This window comes from Crinia signifera, chromosome 1, assembly GCF_055691185.1.
Source record: "Crinia signifera chromosome 1, ASM5569118v1, whole genome shotgun sequence".
NCBI classification, from domain to species: domain Eukaryota; kingdom Metazoa; phylum Chordata; class Amphibia; order Anura; family Myobatrachidae; genus Crinia; species Crinia signifera.
Genome location: NC_139217.1, coordinates 10,925,597 through 10,944,839, shown reverse-complemented (window position 1 = coordinate 10,944,839; position 19,243 = coordinate 10,925,597). Strand labels below are relative to the sequence as shown.

General features: G+C 53.5%; 1 protein-coding gene across 5 annotated transcripts in view; it reads left to right on the top strand.

The window, feature by feature from the left end:
• The window catches only part of LOC146061612 (uncharacterized), a 447,354-nt gene that overhangs the window by 276,251 nt on the left and 151,860 nt on the right, over positions 1-19,243 (top strand). For 4 of the 5 annotated variants that reach the window (XM_083174488.1, XM_083174510.1, XM_083174475.1 and 1 more), the window contains exons 6-9: positions 1,465-1,652; positions 1,733-1,884; positions 2,534-2,634; positions 7,898-8,046. In XM_083174488.1, coding sequence (XP_083030614.1) covers positions 1,465-1,652; positions 1,733-1,884; positions 2,534-2,634; positions 7,898-8,046 — 590 coding nt within the window. The remainder of the gene's footprint in view (positions 1-1,464; positions 1,653-1,732; positions 1,885-2,533; positions 2,635-7,897; positions 8,047-19,243) is intronic. The other variant, XM_083174479.1, reaches the window with a different exon arrangement.

Sequence of the window (19,243 nt, the reverse complement as noted above, 5' to 3'; positions counted from 1 at the left end):
GGACGGTGCCAGGCAGAGAGATGGAAGTCTCTCTGCCTAGCCCAGAACGTTTGTGGGGGTTAGGTGGGCTCCCCGGGTGCCAGGCAGCACAGGGGGCCACGTATATTCACTATACCCGATCGTAACATCGGGTGCAGTGAATATATGAATATGTAATGAGCGGCTCGGCTCCGGCACCCCCTGCTGGCTGCTGTGTAAAAAAAATTATTTTTTTTTAAAATTAAATATATATTCATGTGCTTACAGCACATGAATAAAAATAGCATGCCCCTCCTCAGAATAAAATTCCTGATTTTTTGACACCAAATGTAAAAAACAAAACACTTTATTTTAAAAGTTCACATTCCACTTCACCATAAAAAGATAGCGATTGCTACTCGGTGAATCATGGCGAAAAAAATCTTCGCCATGTGGTCATTGAATAGGGTGATTCACCGTTTTTGTCAAAAATTCGCCAAACAGCACAAATTCGCCATAAAAACATGGCGAATCAGGCTCATTGAATACCGCCCTATATGTTTTCTTCTTATTTCCCCCATTTATTCAGAAGTCATCCCACTTATTCTAATTTATTCTAATTTAATGGGATTTTATTTCCAGAGTTTCATTCTATCTAGTCTTATAACTCAGTGGTAGGAAGATCTAATCCAGTCATCGACCTATTCCATCTGTCCCATTTTTTTTTACATAACTCTGATATGAGCCTCTGCTCTTGTACATAACCCTCTCGTGTCCTGATACCTCGTTGACCAACGCCGTCCAATGATAGATATTTGGAGATTCAGAGGCCATCCATTTCCTGGCTATGAGAACTTTAGCCAGGGTTGTCAGACAGAGAACATATTGATAGACTGCTGAAGAGTGTGACTCTTCCAAATCTAACCCAAATATGCATAACCTGGCTGTCATTTTAGGTAGGGTTAATTCTGTAGATCCTATATCTCTCCATACCTTCGACCAAAATGCATATATTGGTGGGCATATCCATAGCATGTGCCAAAAATCAGCTCCTTCCAGTCCACATTTAGCACAGGAGGAGTGCGGTTTTAATTTTTCCTTATATAGAAATATAGGGGTACGATAAACCCTGTGTGCAACATAAAAATGTATCTGCTGATATCGGGCACAAGGAGTAGTATATTTCGTAGAGCTCAATATTTGAGACCATTGTCCTATAGAAATATCCCCCAGATTTAATTCCCATTTGCTTTTAAGTGGGTCAAACAGCTGCAGATTAATACGATTATTAAGTTCACCATATATTCTAGATATTTGCCCACTAGATCTCAATGAATAAAGTGAGGTCTTTACTGGAGATTTTAAGTTAAGGTTGAAGTTACTCTTAATCCGTCCATTTGTATAATAAGTGCCGGTTCATTTGTTTCCCCTGAGCAACCCACCTGTAGCTCTCGTGCTCCCCCATATGAGATCTGAAAATGCCGTCCTCTTCTCTCCCTCCTACAGAACGTGTTACGGGCAACACTTCCCAGAGCTTACAAATATTGTGTCCGACAACTACACGTACTGCTGTATGGTGAGGTTCTTCGGGAACCGCAAGGGGCTGTCTGAGGAGAAGCTGGGAGACATGGAGGAGATTGTCTTGGATCGTGCCAAGGCCCAGGAAATCCTGGACGCCTCCCGAGCGTCTTGTGGTATGTACATCTTCAGTGATGAGAGCTGTCTCTGCTTATACGGCATTGGCCTCTTACTGGCTGTTCCCCTTCTTGTCCAGGCATGGACCTAAGGCCCAATGACCTCAACAAAACGAAGAGCATCTCCGGGCAAATCCTATCATTGTACAGGACGCGGAAGAGGGTGCAGGAAGATCTGCACTCAAAGATGAGCCAAGTGGCCCCCTGCCTGACTGCACTCATTGGAGAACTGGTATGTTCCCCCGCCCCCCGATGGGTGTGGATCGTATTACCGACCCCACTTAGGTCAACAGTCATTAGGTCGACACTGTTGGGTCGACATGGGTCTAGGTCGACAAGAGTTAGGTTGCGAGGTGGACATGGGTTTTTCCACTGTTTTTTTGACCCGAATGTCGACAGTCGACATGGACGCAGTTGGAAGTCAGCCGCAGCCCCTCGCAAAGCTCGCTTCGCTCACAATGTTTCGGGTGCGGTGCCTACTATTTTATTCTCCCACCACGCCCTAGTGGATGGCAGGGCATGAAATACCGCTTGTCGGCACATGTCGGCTCAAAAAACCGTAAAAAAACCTGTCGACCTAGTCCCTTGTCGACCTAGACACATGTCGACCTTTTTGCCTGTCGACCTAAGTGTGGTCGACAATACCACCGTTTCACACCCCCGATCTACTGTATGTTGTAAATGGAGAGAATCTGTGATCTGCTGATTTGCTCTGTGCTTACATTGCTGGAGCGCCACCTTGTGGCCCCTCAGACATGATGTATCGGTAAATCTGTCGATCCTCTGAGACAGCTGCTGAGAGCCTTCCACTGCTGATCTGTGCCATCTGCGTGGCCCATCCAGGTGTACTTGTCCACTGATCACTGTCCTTCCATCCACAGATTGGTGCCCGTCTTATTTATAATGCAGGAAGCTTGAGAGAACTCGCAAAGATGACGGCTGCTACCATCCAGATCTTCGGAGCAAGGAAGTCCCTCTTCAGGTACACTGGCTGGGTATTTGTAGTGATAGCAGGTGACTGGGTGCTGATCTTCTACAAGTGGCATCTCCTGGCTATTTCATGAGTCGGAACAACCCTCTGCTAATTACCACCCTCCATTCAGGTCAGATGTCACTGCTGTGGCCATAGAGTGTGGCGGGGCAGCAGTGTGAGGCTATGGGGCATGTTCAGTTAGTGATTGGATAGTGAGAAATAGAGGCGTCCGGTTGTTAGGGAGAGATCAGTACAGTAATAGCGCAGTGATGTGGAGGCGTAGAAGGCAGGCCAATCATAGGACTGTAAAAAGGTTGGGGGGGTGGGAGCAGCAGGACAGAAATAGGCTAGTGGGGGCATAATAGACTAATGAAAGAGGTACCAGGACAATTATAGGGTAGTATGGGAAAATGGGGAGGCATAGAGGGCAGGTCATTAATAGACGGGGGGCAGGACTCGAATAGGCTATTAGGGGGGTTAATAGACTAGTGTGTGTGGTGGGCAGGACAGTAATAGAATGGTGAGGGGCAGGCCAGTAACCGGCTAGTGGGGGCAAAGCTGGCCTTAGGCATAGGCAAACTAGGCAATTGTCTAGGGGCACCAGCAGCTTCTGCTGATTAAACTGATATGCAGCATGCCTATATTCTGTGTGTGAGTGAGGCTGTATCTGCATATGCAATAGTGTATTCATGGAAATCACTGTAACATAGCATTCCGTATGCAGGTACAGCCACAGTCGCACACAGAATAAGCTCCTTGTGTGTCCTGGTCATAACAATGCAAATAAGACGAATTTTCAGCAAAAAATGGCACCCAACGTTAGCAGAACTGGCCAGGAGCTGCATGGCTTATTGAGTTAAGATGTATGAGGAAACATCTGTATCCAAGCCGAGTCAGAGGTCACAGTGTTAGCGGCTGTGCGAGTGCTGTCTGCGGGTGGGTTGGTTGTGCAATAGTGTTCGGTATGTGTGTAAGGGGCATTATGTGTGTCATGTATAAATGCATTAATAATGTGCGACATATGTGTAACAGGCATTATGTGTGTCATGTGTATAAATGCATTATTAATGTGCGACATGTGTAACAGGCATTATGTGTGTCATGTGTATAAGTGCATTAATAATGTGCAACATATGTGTAATGGGCATTTATGTGTGTCATGTGTATAAGGGCATTAATAATGTGCAACATATGTGTAAGGGGCATTATGTGTGTCATTATGTGTATGAAGGGCATTAATAAAGGTTGGCATAATGTGTAATGGACATTCATAATGTGTGTCATGTGTAAGGGGCATTACTGTGTGGTATTATCAGGGGTACAGAGAGAAAGGTGTAGGGGGTCCAAATTACCCAGGTCAAATTCTGATGGAAGGGCCCAGTGGGGGCCCCGGGCCCACTCCCCTTAAGTGACAGCAGCAGCTGCAGCTCTTCTCCTCTGCCCAGCACACACTGCTTTGTGCTGGGTTGCAGTGTGGCCATGGAGGTGTTTAAAATACAATATTTTCTCAGGATTTTTTTCTTAGGGAATAATGTGAGGAGTAATGTACATAAGGTAAAGTGGTACTACTGTGTGATGTAACGTGAATAAGGGACACCATCGCATGATATAATGTGAATAAAGTTGCACTACTGTGTGGCATAATTTGAATTGGGGGAACTATTGTGTGGCCATGCCCCTTCCCAGCAAGAACACACCCCTGTTTGGGCTGCGCACCGAATGTGTGCACTGTTTCTATTTAAATTATTTTGCGTAGGAGCACCAAAATGATGACTGCTAAGATAAGGGTTGATGGTGCTGGGAAAGAGGAGCAGGGTCAGAGGCGGAACTAGTGGCGGTGCTAGGGGGCACCGGCCAAAATCTTGCCTAGGGTATCATTTAGGCTAGGGCCGGCTCTGAGTGGGGGAGCAGGACAGTAACAGGCTAGTGGAGGGAGCAGGGCATTAACAGGGTTGTTGGGGGGGGGGGGGCAGAGAAAAGCTGGTGAATGGTAGGTGCCGGAGGTGGGGGATGTAGGTGCCGGAGGTGGGGGATGTAGGTGCCGGAGGTGGGGAATGTAGGTGCCGGAGGTGGGGGGTGTAGGTGCCGGAGGTGGGGGATGTAGGTGTTAAGCAGCTCACACAAAGGAATAGTCAATTCCTCAAATAATATATACAAGAAAAAAAGAAATAGTGGAGCGCTATCACATAAAATTATCAACCAGTTTGTTAAAATATTGGGTACTTGTGTAGTGTCACGGCGGCAGCTTACGCTACGTTTGAAGCTACGCTAATAGCGTAGCCCTACGGCTGCCTTATGTCACGGATGGAGGACTGGGAGGGTTCGTGTGGTGCTCAGGAACCACTCTAGGACTCACAGAGGTAAGGTTACATCCTGCTGGTTTAATGAAAGAAGGTTTCATAAGAAAACACAAATAAGGTAGAGTCCCTTTAAGAAACAAACTGGCAAAGCAATAGTGCTCGAATACCTCTTAGAGCCGAAGATAAACTGAGAGTCTTATAACTGAAGACCACGCCTCTGGTCGTATAGTTAGGGAGGAGTCTCTGGGAAGTAGGTGGAGAGATGCTGGTAGAGACAGTACTTGTGGCAGGATGGACAGGTTACTGTAAGGAAGTTGAGATGACGGTAGGACTGAAGAAACTAAATGAGATGAAGTGTGACTGAGGTGATGGCTGCAAAGAGTGGATGAGGATGGTACAGGGGCCCGATTGACCCAGCTGGCGGAGTTGTGGCGGACCACTGCGAGGTACTGTCGACACTCAGCAGGTGGATAGGCTGGGCCGGGAACGCTGACAGGTCTGGACTGGAGAGGCTGTGATTGGATAAGAAGATTCCAGGATCGACAAGGACTAACAGGCAAGGGAGCAGGAATGAGCCAGGAGTCTTCAGCTGTGGCTAGCTAGAAAGACTTTTTGCGCTGACATAGGTTTGCTCTAGACAGCCTCCCTAAATCCCTAGGGAGCAACTGCCATTGGCTGACGAGTTCAGAGGGGCGGAACAGACCTGGCTGGCCCAATGGAGCTTTTGCCCTCTACCAAGATGGCGGCGGCAGCCTCGCGACCACGCCAGAGTCGCTACTCTGGCGGGACCTGCAGTTCACATTGAACCCTCCAGCCACAGTCCTGCCGCCTGGGACCCGCTGCACCTACAGAAGAGCCGCCGGCGAACACGGAGGAGTGAGTAATGGACCCGCCGTGCAGCGGCGCTACACCTGACACATTACTTGTGTAATTTCACGGCGGCAGCCTCAGCTACATTATCAGCGTAGGCTGCCGCCGTGAAACTACACAAGTAACTACCGTACTGTTGCCGAGAACTGCATCTCTGTCCCCCCCGGCGTCCCTGGCAAGCCTAGTCAGCGCCTCTCTCACACCGCCGGCGCCAGTATGATCCCCTCTTTGGTGGAGAGGGGATCATGCTGGCGCCGGCGGAGAGGTGCTCCATCTGTCTGAGATGCATGAGTGTCTCAGACGCTCCAGCAATGAGACGCTCCTGCGTCTGAATAGCTATTGCGGCAGGGTACAGCAACCCTGCCGACAGGGTTAGGGGGTTCGGTAGCGTGTGTGTCTCCTGTCCAAAGAGTGGGTGCGGATGTAAGTGCGTCTCATTCACTATGAAGGAGGCATTTGCCAGTGCTTCATTTTACATACTGGCAAATGGCTCCTTTTCAAACCCCCACTATCCACGGCAGCCCGAAGCGTGGCGAGCGCAGCGAGCTCTGCGAGGGGACGCGTTACGCGTCCTCCCGACCTTTTCATACCCCCACTATCCACTTTGACATGGAGTTGACTCTATATAGTGTGGCGAGTGCAGCGAGCCACCGAGCCCCAAGCATGGCGAGCGGACGCGGATTACATGTAAGGCCATCCGCGTCCCCTTGCGGGGCTTGCCACGCTTCGTGCTGCGCTCATCACACTTTATAAAATCAACTCCACGCCAACGTGGATAGTGGGGGTATGAAAAGGTCGGGAGGATACATAACGCGTCCCCTCCCAAGCTCCATTCCTCGGGGCACGCGAGCGTCTCGTGCGCGCGCACCCATGGCGGGAGCCAGTCTGCCATGGGTAGCGCAAGCTCCATTCCTCGGGGCACGCGAGCGTCTCGTGCGCGCGCACCCATGGCGGGAGCGCCATCTGTACTCTGTATACCCCACATATATATACCTGCTCTGTATACCCCACATATATATACCTACCATATATATATTAGATATGATAGCTATTTTTACAGGACTCTAATAGGCTATTGGGGGAGGGGGGCTAGCGAGGAGGCAGGTCTGTAACAGGCTAGTGAAGAGGCAGGTCTGTAACAGGCTAGTGAAGAGGCAGGTCTGTAACAGGCTAGTGAAGAGGCAGGTCTGTAACAGGCTAGTTAGGAGGCAGGTCTGTAACAGGCTAGTGAGGAGGCAGTTCTGTAACAGGCTAGTGAGGAGGCAGTTCTGTAACAGGCTAGTGAGGAGGCAGGTCTGTAACAGGCTAGTGAGGAGGCAGGTCTGTAACAGGCTAGTGAGGAGGCAGGTCTGTAACAGGCTAGTGAGGAGGCAGGTCTGTAACAGGCTAGTGAGGAGGCAGGTCTGTAACAGGCTAGTGAGGAGGCAGGTCTGTAACAGGCTAGTGAGGAGGCAGGTCTGTAACAGGCTAGTGAGGAGGCAGGTCTGTAACAGGCTAGTGAGGAGGCAGGTCTGTAACAGGCTAGTGAGGAGGCAGGTCTGTAACAGGCTAGTGAGGAGGCAGGTCTGTAACAGGCTAGTGAGGAGGCAGGTCTGTAACAGGCTAGTGAGGAGGCAGGTCTGTAACAGGCTAGTGAGGAGGCAGGTCTGTAACAGGCTAGTGAGGAGGCAGGTCTGTAACAGGCTAGGGAGGGGGCAGGTCTGTAACAGGTTAGCGAGGGGAGGGGGCAGGTCTGTAACAGGTTAGCGAGGGGAGGGGGCAGGTCTGTAACAGGTTAGCGAGGGGAGGGGGCAGGTCTGTAACAGGTTAGCGAGGGGAGGGGGCAGGTCTGTAACAGGTTAGCGAGGGGAGGGGGCAGGTCAGTAATAGGCTAGTGAGGGGGAGAATCAGAAAAGGTTTAGTGAGGGGCAGGTACTAGAGGGGAGAGGGGTAAATTCAGTGAGCATCAGGCTATTTCTATAACAGGTAAGTGTTACTCGGGGTAATTATTGGAGGGTGAGTTATCCGTCAGATCGCCCTTATCTTATGTAACGCCCATAGTGAATAATCTCTGTGGCCGATATCACAGGTCTCTAATTACAGTCTCGGTAATTACTTCACAGTGACAAGAAGGCCGAAGGAAAGAAGACGCACAAGGGCCTGATCTTCCACTCACCTCTTCTGGAAGGGGCGCCTGCAAAGTACGAGCTCCAGCTCTCCCGCTTCCTGGCCACGCAGTGCATGCTGGCTGCCCGGATGGACTTCTTCTCAGGTGAGCATCCCGGGGCCAGTGGCTAGTTTGGGCCGCGGCACCTTGGACTAAATGAAACTCGAGATGGGTAGCTTTGTAGCAACGTTTCAACGTGTCACATAGGCAAATCAATCACACCCATTTCCAGATTGGCGGGTCCTGGAGAGATGACCTCATAGCATAGCCCAAATATAATTATTTGTCAAATAATACACCAATTACAAAAAAATAGCAATATGTATACATATATACAGTAATACAAACCTAACATGTAGACGGGGACTAATACATTATATCAATACAATGTTACATATAGGTTGTCCATAATAAACCTGCTCATATACGCATACCGCTTTCAGACTGCAAATGCAGAGTCGCACTGGGACTTGGAAACGGTTCAGTCCCGGTGCATGTGCAGACTGTTCAGATTGTCATGTGGGGGTGGGGGAGGAGGCAGCGCTTAGAGGTGGCGCTGCTCCGAGCGCTGCCTCCTCCATAGTGTGAAAGGGAAACGGGTCGCTCGTCCCGATTAACCCGTTCACACTGCACAGCAACACCGCGATGAACTGGTAAGAACCCTTCTTATTACCTGGTTCATATTGCCGTGTTCGTACCAGTTAGCTGTAACCAGTAATCACATCGCACAAATAACCGGGTCAAACCGGAATTTTGTGCTATTTGACGGGTATAAGCAGGGTCGGCACTACCACTAGGCAGCTGCCTATGGGCACCAGCCACTGGAGGGCGCCGTTACATATGTTATACTAAAAAATGAAGGATGTATCTAAAAAGCATCCTTCGTGTAAATTGCGCTAGCCAGCGGTAGCGGGTCTGTCACCTCACCAGCAGCCTGTTCCTGTGATAGAGTCGTGAACGAGAACTGAAGGGGAACTTGCGAGCGGTCGCGGGTCTGTCACCTCACCAGCAGCCTGTTCCTGTGGTAGAGTCGTGAACGAGAACTGAAGGGGAACTAGCGAGCGGTAGCGTGTCTGTCACCTCACCAGCAGCCTGTTCCTGTGGTAGAGTCGTGAACGAGAACTGAAGGGGAACTAGCGAGCGGTAGCGGGTCTGTCACCTCACCAGCAGCCTGTTCCTGTGGTAGAGTCGTGAACGAGAACTGAAGGGGAACTAGCCAGCGGTAGCAGGTCTGTCACCTCACCAGCAGCCTGTTCCTGTGGTAGAGTCGTGAACGAGAACTGAAGGGGAACTAGCCAGCGGTAGCGGGTCTGACACCTCACCAGCAGCCTGTTCCGGTGGTAGAGTCGTGAACGAGAACTGAAGGGGAACTAGCCAGCGGTAGCGGGTCTGACACCTCACCAGCAGCCTGTTCCTGTGGTAGAGTCATGAACGAGAACTGAAGGGGAACTAGCCAGAGGTAGCGTGTCTGTCACCTCACCAGCAACCTGTTCCTGTGGTAGAGTTGTGAACGAGAACTGAAGGGGAACTAGCGAGCGGTAGCGGGTCTGACACCTCACCAGCAGCCTGTTCCTGTGGTAGAGTCGTGAACGAGAACTGAAGGGGAACTAGCGAGCGGTAGCGTGTCTGTCACCTCAGCAGCAGCCTGTTCCTGTGGTAGAGTCGTGAACGAGAACTGAAGGGGAACTAGCCAGCGGTAGCAGGTCTGTCACCTCACCAGCAGCCTGTTCCTGTGGTAGAGTCGTGAACGAGAACTGAAGGGGAACTAGCCAGCGGTAGCGGGTCTGACACCTCACCAGCAGCCTGTTCCTGTGGTAGAGTCGTGAACGAGAACTGAAGGGGAACTAGGTAGCGGGTCTGACACCTCACCAGCAGCCTGTTCCTGGGGTAGAGTCGTGAACGAGAACTGAAGGGGAACTAGCCAGTGGTAGTGGGTCTGTCACCTCACCAGCAGCCTGTTCCTGTGGTAGAGTAGTGAACGAGAACTGAAGGGGAACTAGCCAGCGGTAGCGGGTCTGACACCTCTCCAGCAGCCTGTTCCTGTGGTAGAGTTGTGAACGAGAACTGAAGGGGAACTAGCCAGCGGTAGCGGGTCTGTCACCTCACCAGCAGCCTGTTCCTGTGGTAGTGTCGTGAACGAGAACTGAAGGGGAACTAGCCAGTGGTAGTGGGTCTGTCACCTCACCAGCAGCCTGTTCCTGTGGTAGTCGTGAACGAGAACTGAAGGGGAACTAGCCAGCGGTAGCGGGTTTGACACCTCACCTGCAGCCTGTTCCTGTGGTAGAGTTGTGAACGAGAACTGAAGGGGAACTAGCCAGCGGTAGCGGGTCTACCACAGGAACAGGCTGCTGGTGAGGTGACAGACCCGCTACCGCTGGCTAGTTCCCCTTCAGTTCTCGTTCACAACTCTACCACAGGAACAGGCTGCAGGTGAGGTGTCAAACCCGCTACCGCTGGCTAGTTCCCCTTCAGTTCTCGTTCACGACTACCACAGGAACAGGCTGCTGGTGAGGTGACAGACCCACTACCACTGGCTAGTTCCCCTTCAGTTCTCGTTCACGACACTACCACAGGAACAGGCTGCTGGTGAGGTGACAGACCCGCTACCGCTGGCTAGTTCCCCTTCAGTTCTCGTTCACAACTCTACCACAGGAACAGGCTGCTGGTGAGGTGACAGAGTCATGAACGAGAACTGAAGGGGAACTAGCCAGCGGTAGCGTGTCTGTCACCTCACCAGCAGCCTGTTCCTGTGGTAGAGTCGTGAACGAGAACTGAAGGGGAACTAGCCAGCGGTAGCGGGTCTGTCACCTCACCAGCAGCCTGTTCCTGTGGTAGAGTCGTGAACGAGAACTGAAGGGGAACTAGGTAGCGGGTCTGACACCTCACCAGCAGCCTGTTCCTGGGGTAGAGTCGTGAACGAGAACTGAAGGGGAACTAGCCAGCGGTAGCGGATCTGACACCTCACCTGCAGCCTGTTCCTGTGGTAGAGTCGTGAACGAGAACTGAAGGGGAACTAGCCAGCGGTAGCGGGTCTGACACCTCACCTGCAGCCTGTTCCTGTGGTAGAGTCGTGAACGAGAACTGAAGGGCAACTAGCCAGCGGTAGCGGGTCTGACACCTCACCAGCAGCCTGTTCCTGTGGTAGAGTCGTGAACGAGAACTGAAGGGGAACTAGGTAGCGGGTCTGACACCTCACCAGCAGCCTGTTCCTGGTGTAGAGTCGTGAACGAGAACTGAAGGGGAACTAGCCAGCGGTAGCGGGTCTGTCACCTCTCCAGCAGCCTGTTCCTGTGGTAGAGTCGTGAACGAGAACTGAAGGGGAACTAGCCAGCGGTTGCAGGTCTGTCACCTCTCCAGCAGCCTGTTCCTGTGGTAGAGTTGTGAACGAGAACTGAAGGGGAACTAGCCAGCGCTTGCGGGTCTGTCACCTCACCAGCAGCCTGTTCCTGTGGTAGAGTCGTGAACGAGAACTGAAGGGGAACTAGCCAGCGGTAGCGGGTCTGTCACCTCACCAGCAGCCTGTTCCTGTGGTAGAGTCGTGAACGAGAACTGAAGGGGAACTAGCCAGTGGTAGCGGGTCTGTCACCTCACCAGCAGCCTGTTCCTGTGGTAGAGTCGTGAACGAGAACTGAAGGGGAACTAGCCAGCGGTAGCGGGTCTGACACCTCACCAGCAGCCTGTTCCTGTGGTAGAGTCGTGAACGAGAACTGAAGGGGAACTAGCCAGTGGTAGTGGGTCTGTCACCTCACCAGCAGCCTGTTCCTGTGTTAGAGTCGTGAACGAGAACTGAAGGGGAACTAGCCAGCGGTAGCGGGTCTGACACCTCACCAGCAGCCTGTTCCTGTGGTAGAGTCATGAACGAGAACTGAAGGGGAACTAGCCAGCGGTAGCGGGTCTGTCACCTCACCAGCAGCCTGTTCCTGTGGTACAGTCGTGAACGAGAACTGAAGGGGAACTAGCCAGCGGTAGCGGGTCTGTCACCTCACCAGCAGCCTGTTCCTGTGGTACAGTCGTGAACGAGAACTGAAGGGGAACTAGGTAGCGGGTCTGACACCTCACCAGCAGCCTGTTCCTGGGGTAGAGTCGTGAACGAGAACTGAAGGGGAACTAGCCAGTGGTAGTGGGTCTGTCACCTCTCCAGCAGCCTGTTCCTGGTGTAGAGTCGTGAACGAAAACTGAAGGGGAACTAGCCAGCGGTAGCGGGTCTGTCACCTCTCCAGCAGCCTGTTCCTGTGGTAGAGTCGTGAACGAGAACTGAAGGGGAACTAGCCAGCGGTTGCAGGTCTGTCACCTCTCCAGCAGCCTGTTCCTGTGGTAGAGTTGTGAACGAGAACTGAAGGGGAACTAGCCAGCGGTAGCGGGTCTGTCACCTCACCAGCAGCCTGTTCCTGTGGTAGAGTCGTGAACGAGAACTGAAGGGGAACTAGCCAGTGGTAGTGGGTCTGTCACCTCACCAGCAGCCTGTTCCTGTGGTAGAGTCGTGAACAAGAACTGAAGGGGAACTAGCCAGCGGTTGCGGGTCTGTCACCTCTCCAGCAGCCTGTTTCTGTGGTAGAGTTGTGAACGAGAACTGAAGGGGAACTAGCCAGCGGTAGCGGGTCTGTCACCTCACCAGCAGCCTGTTCCTGTGGTAGAGTCGTGAACGAGAACTGAAGGGGAACTAGCCAGTGGTAGTGGGTCTGTCACCTCACCAGCAGCCTGTTCCTGTGGTAGAGTCGTGAACGAGAACTGAAGGGGAACTAGGTAGCGGGTCTGACACCTCACCAGCAGCCTGTTCCTGGGGTAGAGTCGTGAACGAGAACTGAAGGGGAACTAGGTAGTGGGTCTGTCACCTCACCAGCAGCCTGTTCCTGTGGTAGAGTCGTGAACAAGAACTGAAGGGGAACTAGCCAGCGGTAGCGGGTCTGACACCTCACCTGCAGCCTGTTCCTGTGGTAGAGTCGTGAACGAGAACTGAAGGGGAACTAGGTAGCGGGTCTGACACCTCACCAGCAGCCTGTTCCTGTGGTAGAGTCATGAACGAGAACTGAAGGGGAACTAGGTAGCGGGTCTGACACCTCACCAGCAGCCTGTTCCTGGGGTAGAGTCGTGAACGAGAACTGAAGGGGAACTAGCCAGTGGTAGTGGGTCTGTCACCTCTCCAGCAGCCTGTTCCTGGGGTAGAGTCGTGAACGAGAACTGAAGGGGAACTAGCCAGTGGTAGTGGGTCTGTCACCTCACCAGCAGCCTGTTCCTGTGGTAGAGTTGTGAACAAGAACTGAAGGGGAACTAGCCAGCGGTAGCGGGTCTGACACCTCACCAGCAGCCTGTTCCTGGGGTAGAGTCGTGAACGAGAACTGAAGGGGAACTAGCCAGCGGTAGCGGGTCTGTCACCTCTCCAGCAGCCTGTTCCTGTGGTAGAGTCGTGAACGAGAACTGAAGGGGAACTAGGTAGCTGGTCTGACACCTCACCAGCAGCCTGTTCCTGGGGTAGAGTCGTGAACGAGAACTGAAGGGGAACTAGCCAGCGGTAGCGGATCTGACACCTCACCTGCAGCCTGTTCCTGTGGTACAGTCGTGAACGAGAACTGAAGGGGAACTAGCCAGCGGTAGCGGGTCTGACACCTCACCTGCAGCCTGTTCCTGTGGTAGAGTCGTGAACGAGAACTGAAGGGCAACTAGCCAGCGGTAGCGGGTCTGACACCTCACCAGCAGCCTGTTCCTGTGGTAGAGTCGTGAACGAGAACTGAAGGGGAACTAGGTAGCGGGTCTGACACCTCACCAGCAGCCTGTTCCTGGTGTAGAGTCGTGAACGAGAACTGAAGGGGAACTAGCCAGCGGTAGCGGGTCTGTCACCTCTCCAGCAGCCTGTTCCTGTGGTAGAGTCGTGAACGAGAACTGAAGGGGAACTAGCCAGCGGTTGCAGGTCTGTCACCTCTCCAGCAGCCTGTTCCTGTGGTAGAGTTGTGAACGAGAACTGAAGGGGAACTAGCCAGCGCTTGCGGGTCTGTCACCTCACCAGCAGCCTGTTCCTGTGGTAGAGTCGTGAACGAGAACTGAAGGGGAACTAGCCAGTGGTAGTGGGTCTGTCACCTCACCAGCAGCCTGTTCCTGTGGTAGAGTCGTGAACAAGAACTGAAGAGGAACTAGCCAGCGGTTGCGGGTCTGTCACCTCTCCAGCAGCCTGTTCCTGTGGTAGAGTTGTGAACGAGAACTGAAGGGGAACTAGCCAGTGGTAGCGGGTCTGTCACCTCACCAGCAGCCTGTTCCTGTGGTAGAGTCATGAACGAGAACTGAAGGGGAACTAGCCAGCGGTAGCGGGTCTGACACCTCACCAGCAGCCTGTTCCTGTGGTAGAGTCGTGAACGAGAACTGAAGGGGAACTAGCCAGTGGTAGTGGGTCTGTCACCTCACCAGCAGCCTGTTCCTGTGTTAGAGTCGTGAACGAGAACTGAAGGGGAACTAGCCAGCGGTAGCGGGTCTGACACCTCACCAGCAGCCTGTTCCTGTGGTAGAGTCATGAACGAGAACTGAAGGGGAACTAGCCAGCGGTAGCGGGTCTGTCACCTCACCAGCAGCCTGTTCCTGTGGTACAGTCGTGAACGAGAACTGAAGGGGAACTAGCCAGCGGTAGCGGGTCTGTCACCTCACCAGCAGCCTGTTCCTGTGGTACAGTCGTGAACGAGAACTGAAGGGGAACTAGGTAGCGGGTCTGACACCTCACCAGCAGCCTGTTCCTGGGGTAGAGTCGTGAACGAGAACTGAAGGGGAACTAGCCAGTGGTAGTGGGTCTGTCACCTCTCCAGCAGCCTGTTCCTGGTGTAGAGTCGTGAACGAAAACTGAAGGGGAACTAGCCAGCGGTAGCGGGTCTGTCACCTCTCCAGCAGCCTGTTCCTGTGGTAGAGTCGTGAACGAGAACTGAAGGGGAACTAGCCAGCGGTTGCAGGTCTGTCACCTCTCCAGCAGCCTGTTCCTGTGGTAGAGTTGTGAACGAGAACTGAAGGGGAACTAGCCAGCGGTAGCGGGTCTGTCACCTCACCAGCAGCCTGTTCCTGTGGTAGAGTCGTGAACGAGAACTGAAGGGGAACTAGCCAGTGGTAGTGGGTCTGTCACCTCACCAGCAGCCTGTTCCTGTGGTAGAGTCGTGAACAAGAACTGAAGGGGAACTAGCCAGCGGTTGCGGGTCTGTCACCTCTCCAGCAGCCTGTTCCTGTGGTAGAGTTGTGAACGAGAACTGAAGGGGAACTAGCCAGCGGTAGCGGGTCTGTCACCTCACCAGCAGCCTGTTCCTGTGGTAGAGTCGTGAACGAGAACTGAAGGGGAACTAGCCAGTGGTAGTGGGTCTGTCACCTCACCAGCAGCCTGTTCCTGTGGTAGAGTCGTGAACGAGAACTGAAGGGGAACTAGGTAGCGGGTCTGACACCTCACCAGCAGCCTGTTCCTGGGGTAGAGTCGTGAACGAGAACTGAAGGGGAACTAGGTAGTGGGTCTGTCACCTCACCAGCAGCCTGTTCCTGTGGTAGAGTCGTGAACGAGAACTGAAGGGGAACTAGGTAGCGGGTCTGACACCTCACCAGCAGCCTGTTCCTGGGGTAGAGTCGTGAACGAGAACTGAAGGGGAACTAGCCAGTGGTAGTGGGTCTGTCACCTCTCCAGCAGCCTGTTCCTGGGGTAGAGTCGTGAACGAGAACTGAAGGGGAACTAGCCAGTGGTAGTGGGTCTGTCACCTCACCAGCAGCCTGTTCCTGTGGTAGAGTTGTGAACAAGAACTGAAGGGGAACTAGCCAGCGGTAGCGGGTCTGACACCTCACCAGCAGCCTGTTCCTGGGGTAGAGTCGTGAACGAGAACTGAAGGGGAACTAGCCAGCGGTAGCGGGTCTGTCACCTCTCCAGCAGCCTGTTCCTGTGGTAGAGTCGTGAACGAGAACTGAAGGGGAACTAGCCAGCGGTTGCAGGTCTGTCACCTCTCCAGCAGCCTGTTCCTGTGGTAGAGTTGTGAACGAGAACTGAAGGGGAACTAGCCAGCGCTTGCGGGTCTGTCACCTCACCAGCAGCCTGTTCCTGTGGTAGAGTCGTGAACGAGAACTGAAGGGGAACTAGCCAGTGGTAGTGGGTCTGTCACCTCACCAGCAGCCTGTTCCTGTGGTAGAGTCGTGAACAAGAACTGAAGAGGAACTAGCCAGCGGTTGCGGGTCTGTCACCTCTCCAGCAGCCTGTTCCTGTGGTAGAGTTGTGAACGAGAACTGAAGGGGAACTAGCCAGTGGTAGCGGGTCTGTCACCTCACCAGCAGCCTGTTCCTGTGGTAGAGTCATGAACGAGAACTGAAGGGGAACTAGCCAGCGGTAGCGGGTCTGACACCTCACCAGCAGCCTGTTCCTGTGGTAGAGTCGTGAACGAGAACTGAAGGGGAACTAGCCAGTGGTAGTGGGTCTGTCACCTCACCAGCAGCCTGTTCCTGTGTTAGAGTCGTGAACGAGAACTGAAGGGGAACTAGCCAGCGGTAGCGGGTCTGACACCTCACCAGCAGCCTGTTCCTGTGGTAGAGTCATGAACGAGAACTGAAGGGGAACTAGCCAGCGGTAGCGGGTCTGTCACCTCACCAGCAGCCTGTTCCTGTGGTACAGTCGTGAACGAGAACTGAAGGGGAACTAGCCAGCGGTAGCGGGTCTGTCACCTCACCAGCAGCCTGTTCCTGTGGTACAGTCGTGAACGAGAACTGAAGGGGAACTAGGTAGCGGGTCTGACACCTCACCAGCAGCCTGTTCCTGGGGTAGAGTCGTGAACGAGAACTGAAGGGGAACTAGCCAGTGGTAGTGGGTCTGTCACCTCTCCAGCAGCCTGTTCCTGGTGTAGAGTCGTGAACGAAAACTGAAGGGGAACTAGCCAGCGGTAGCGGGTCTGTCACCTCTCCAGCAGCCTGTTCCTGTGGTAGAGTCGTGAACGAGAACTGAAGGGGAACTAGCCAGCGGTTGCAGGTCTGTCACCTCTCCAGCAGCCTGTTCCTGTGGTAGAGTTGTGAACGAGAACTGAAGGGGAACTAGCCAGCGGTAGCGGGTCTGTCACCTCACCAGCAGCCTGTTCCTGTGGTAGAGTCGTGAACGAGAACTGAAGGGGAACTAGCCAGTGGTAGTGGGTCTGTCACCTCACCAGCAGCCTGTTCCTGTGGTAGAGTCGTGAACAAGAACTGAAGGGGAACTAGCCAGCGGTTGCGGGTCTGTCACCTCTCCAGCAGCCTGTTCCTGTGGTAGAGTTGTGAACGAGAACTGAAGGGGAACTAGCCAGCGGTAGCGGGTCTGTCACCTCACCAGCAGCCTGTTCCTGTGGTAGAGTCGTGAACGAGAACTGAAGGGGAACTAGCCAGTGGTAGTGGGTCTGTCACCTCACCAGCAGCCTGTTCCTGTGGTAGAGTCGTGAACGAGAACTGAAGGGGAACTAGGTAGCGGGTCTGACACCTCACCAGCAGCCTGTTCCTGGGGTAGAGTCGTGAACGAGAACTGAAGGGGAACTAGGTAGTGGGTCTGTCACCTCACCAGCAGCCTGTTCCTGTGGTAGAGTCGTGAACGAGAACTGAAGGGGAACTAGCCAGTGGTAGTGGGTCTGTCACCTCTCCAGCAGCCTGTTCCTGGGGTAGAGTCGTGAACGAGAACTGAAGGGGAACTAGCCAGTGGTAGTGGGTCTGTCACCTCACCAGCAGCCTGTTCCTGTGGTAGAGTTGTGAACAAGAACTGAAGGGGAACTAGCCAGCGGTAGCGGGTCTGACACCTCACCAGCAGCCTGTTCCTGGGGTAGAGTCGTGAACGAGAACTGAAGGGGAACTAGCCAGCGGTAGCGGGTCTGTCACCTCTCCAGCAGCCTGTTCCTGTGGTAGAGTCGTGAACGAGAACTGAAGGGGAACTAGGTAGCTGGTCTGACACCTCACCAGCAGCCTGTTCCTGGGGTAGAGTCGTGAACGAGAACTGAAGGGGAACTAGCCAGCGGTTGCAGGTCTGTCACCTCTCCAGCAGCCTGTTCCTGTGGTAGAGTCGTGAACGAGAACTGAAGGGGAACTAGCCAGTGGTAGTGGGTCTGTCACCTCACCAGCAGCCTGTTCCTGTGGTAGAGTCGTGAACGAGAACTGAAGGGGAACTAGCCAGCGGTTGCGGGTCTGTCACCTCGCCAGCAGCCTTTTCCTGTGGCAGAGTTGTGAACGAGAACTGAAGGGGAACTAGCCAGCGGTAGCGGGTCTGTCACCTCACCAGCAGCCTGTTCCTGTGGTAGAGTCGTGAACGAGAACTGAAGGGGAACTAGGTAGCGGGTCTGACACCTCACCAGCAGCCTGTTCCTGGGGTAGAGTCGTGAACGATAACTGAAGGGGAACTAGCCAGCGGTAGCGGGTCTGTCACCTCTCCAGCAGCCTGTTCCTGTGGTAGTCGTGAACGAGAACTGAAGGGGAACTAGCCAGCGGTTGCAGGTCTGTCACCTCTCCAGCAGCCTGTTCCTGTGGTAGAGTCGTGAACGAGAACTGAAGGGGAACTAGCCAGTGGTAGTGGGTCTGTCACCTCACCAGCAGCCTGTTCCTGTGGTAGAGTCGTGAACGAGAACTGAAGGGGAACTAGGTAGCGGGTCTGACACCTCACCAGCAGCCTGTTCCTGGGGTAGAGTCGTGAACGAGAACTGAAGGGGAACTAGGTAGCGGGTCTGACACCTCACCAGCAGCCTGTTCCTGGGGTAGAGTCGTGAACGAGAACTGAAGGGGAACTAGCCAGTGGTAGTGGGTCTGTCACCTCTCCAGCAGCCTGTTCCTGGGGTAGAGTCGTGAACGAGAACTGAAGGGGAACTAGCCAGTGGTAGTGGGTCTGTCACCTCACCAGCAGCCTGTTCCTGTGGTAGAGTTGTGAACAAGAACTGAAGGGGAACTAGCCAGCGGTAGCGGGTCTGTCACCTCACCAGCAGCCTGTTCCTGTGGTAGAGTCGTGAACGAGAACTGAAGGGGAACTAGCCAGCGGTAGCGGGTCTGACACCTCACCAGCAGCCTGTTCCTGTGGTAGAGTCGTGAACGAGAACTGAAGGGGAACTAGCCAGCAGTAGCGGGTCTGTCACCTCACCAGCAGCCTGTTCCTGTGGTAGAGTCGTGAACGAAAACTGAAGGGGAACTAGCCAGCGGTAGCGGGTCTGTCACCTCACCAGCAGCCTGTTCCTGTGGTAGTCTTGAACGAGAACTGAAGGGGAACTAGCCAGCGCTAGCGGGTCTGTCACCTCACCAGCAGCCTGTTCCTGTGGTAGAGTCGTGAACGAGAACTGAAGGGGAACTAGCCAGCGGTAGCGGGTCTGTCACCTCACCA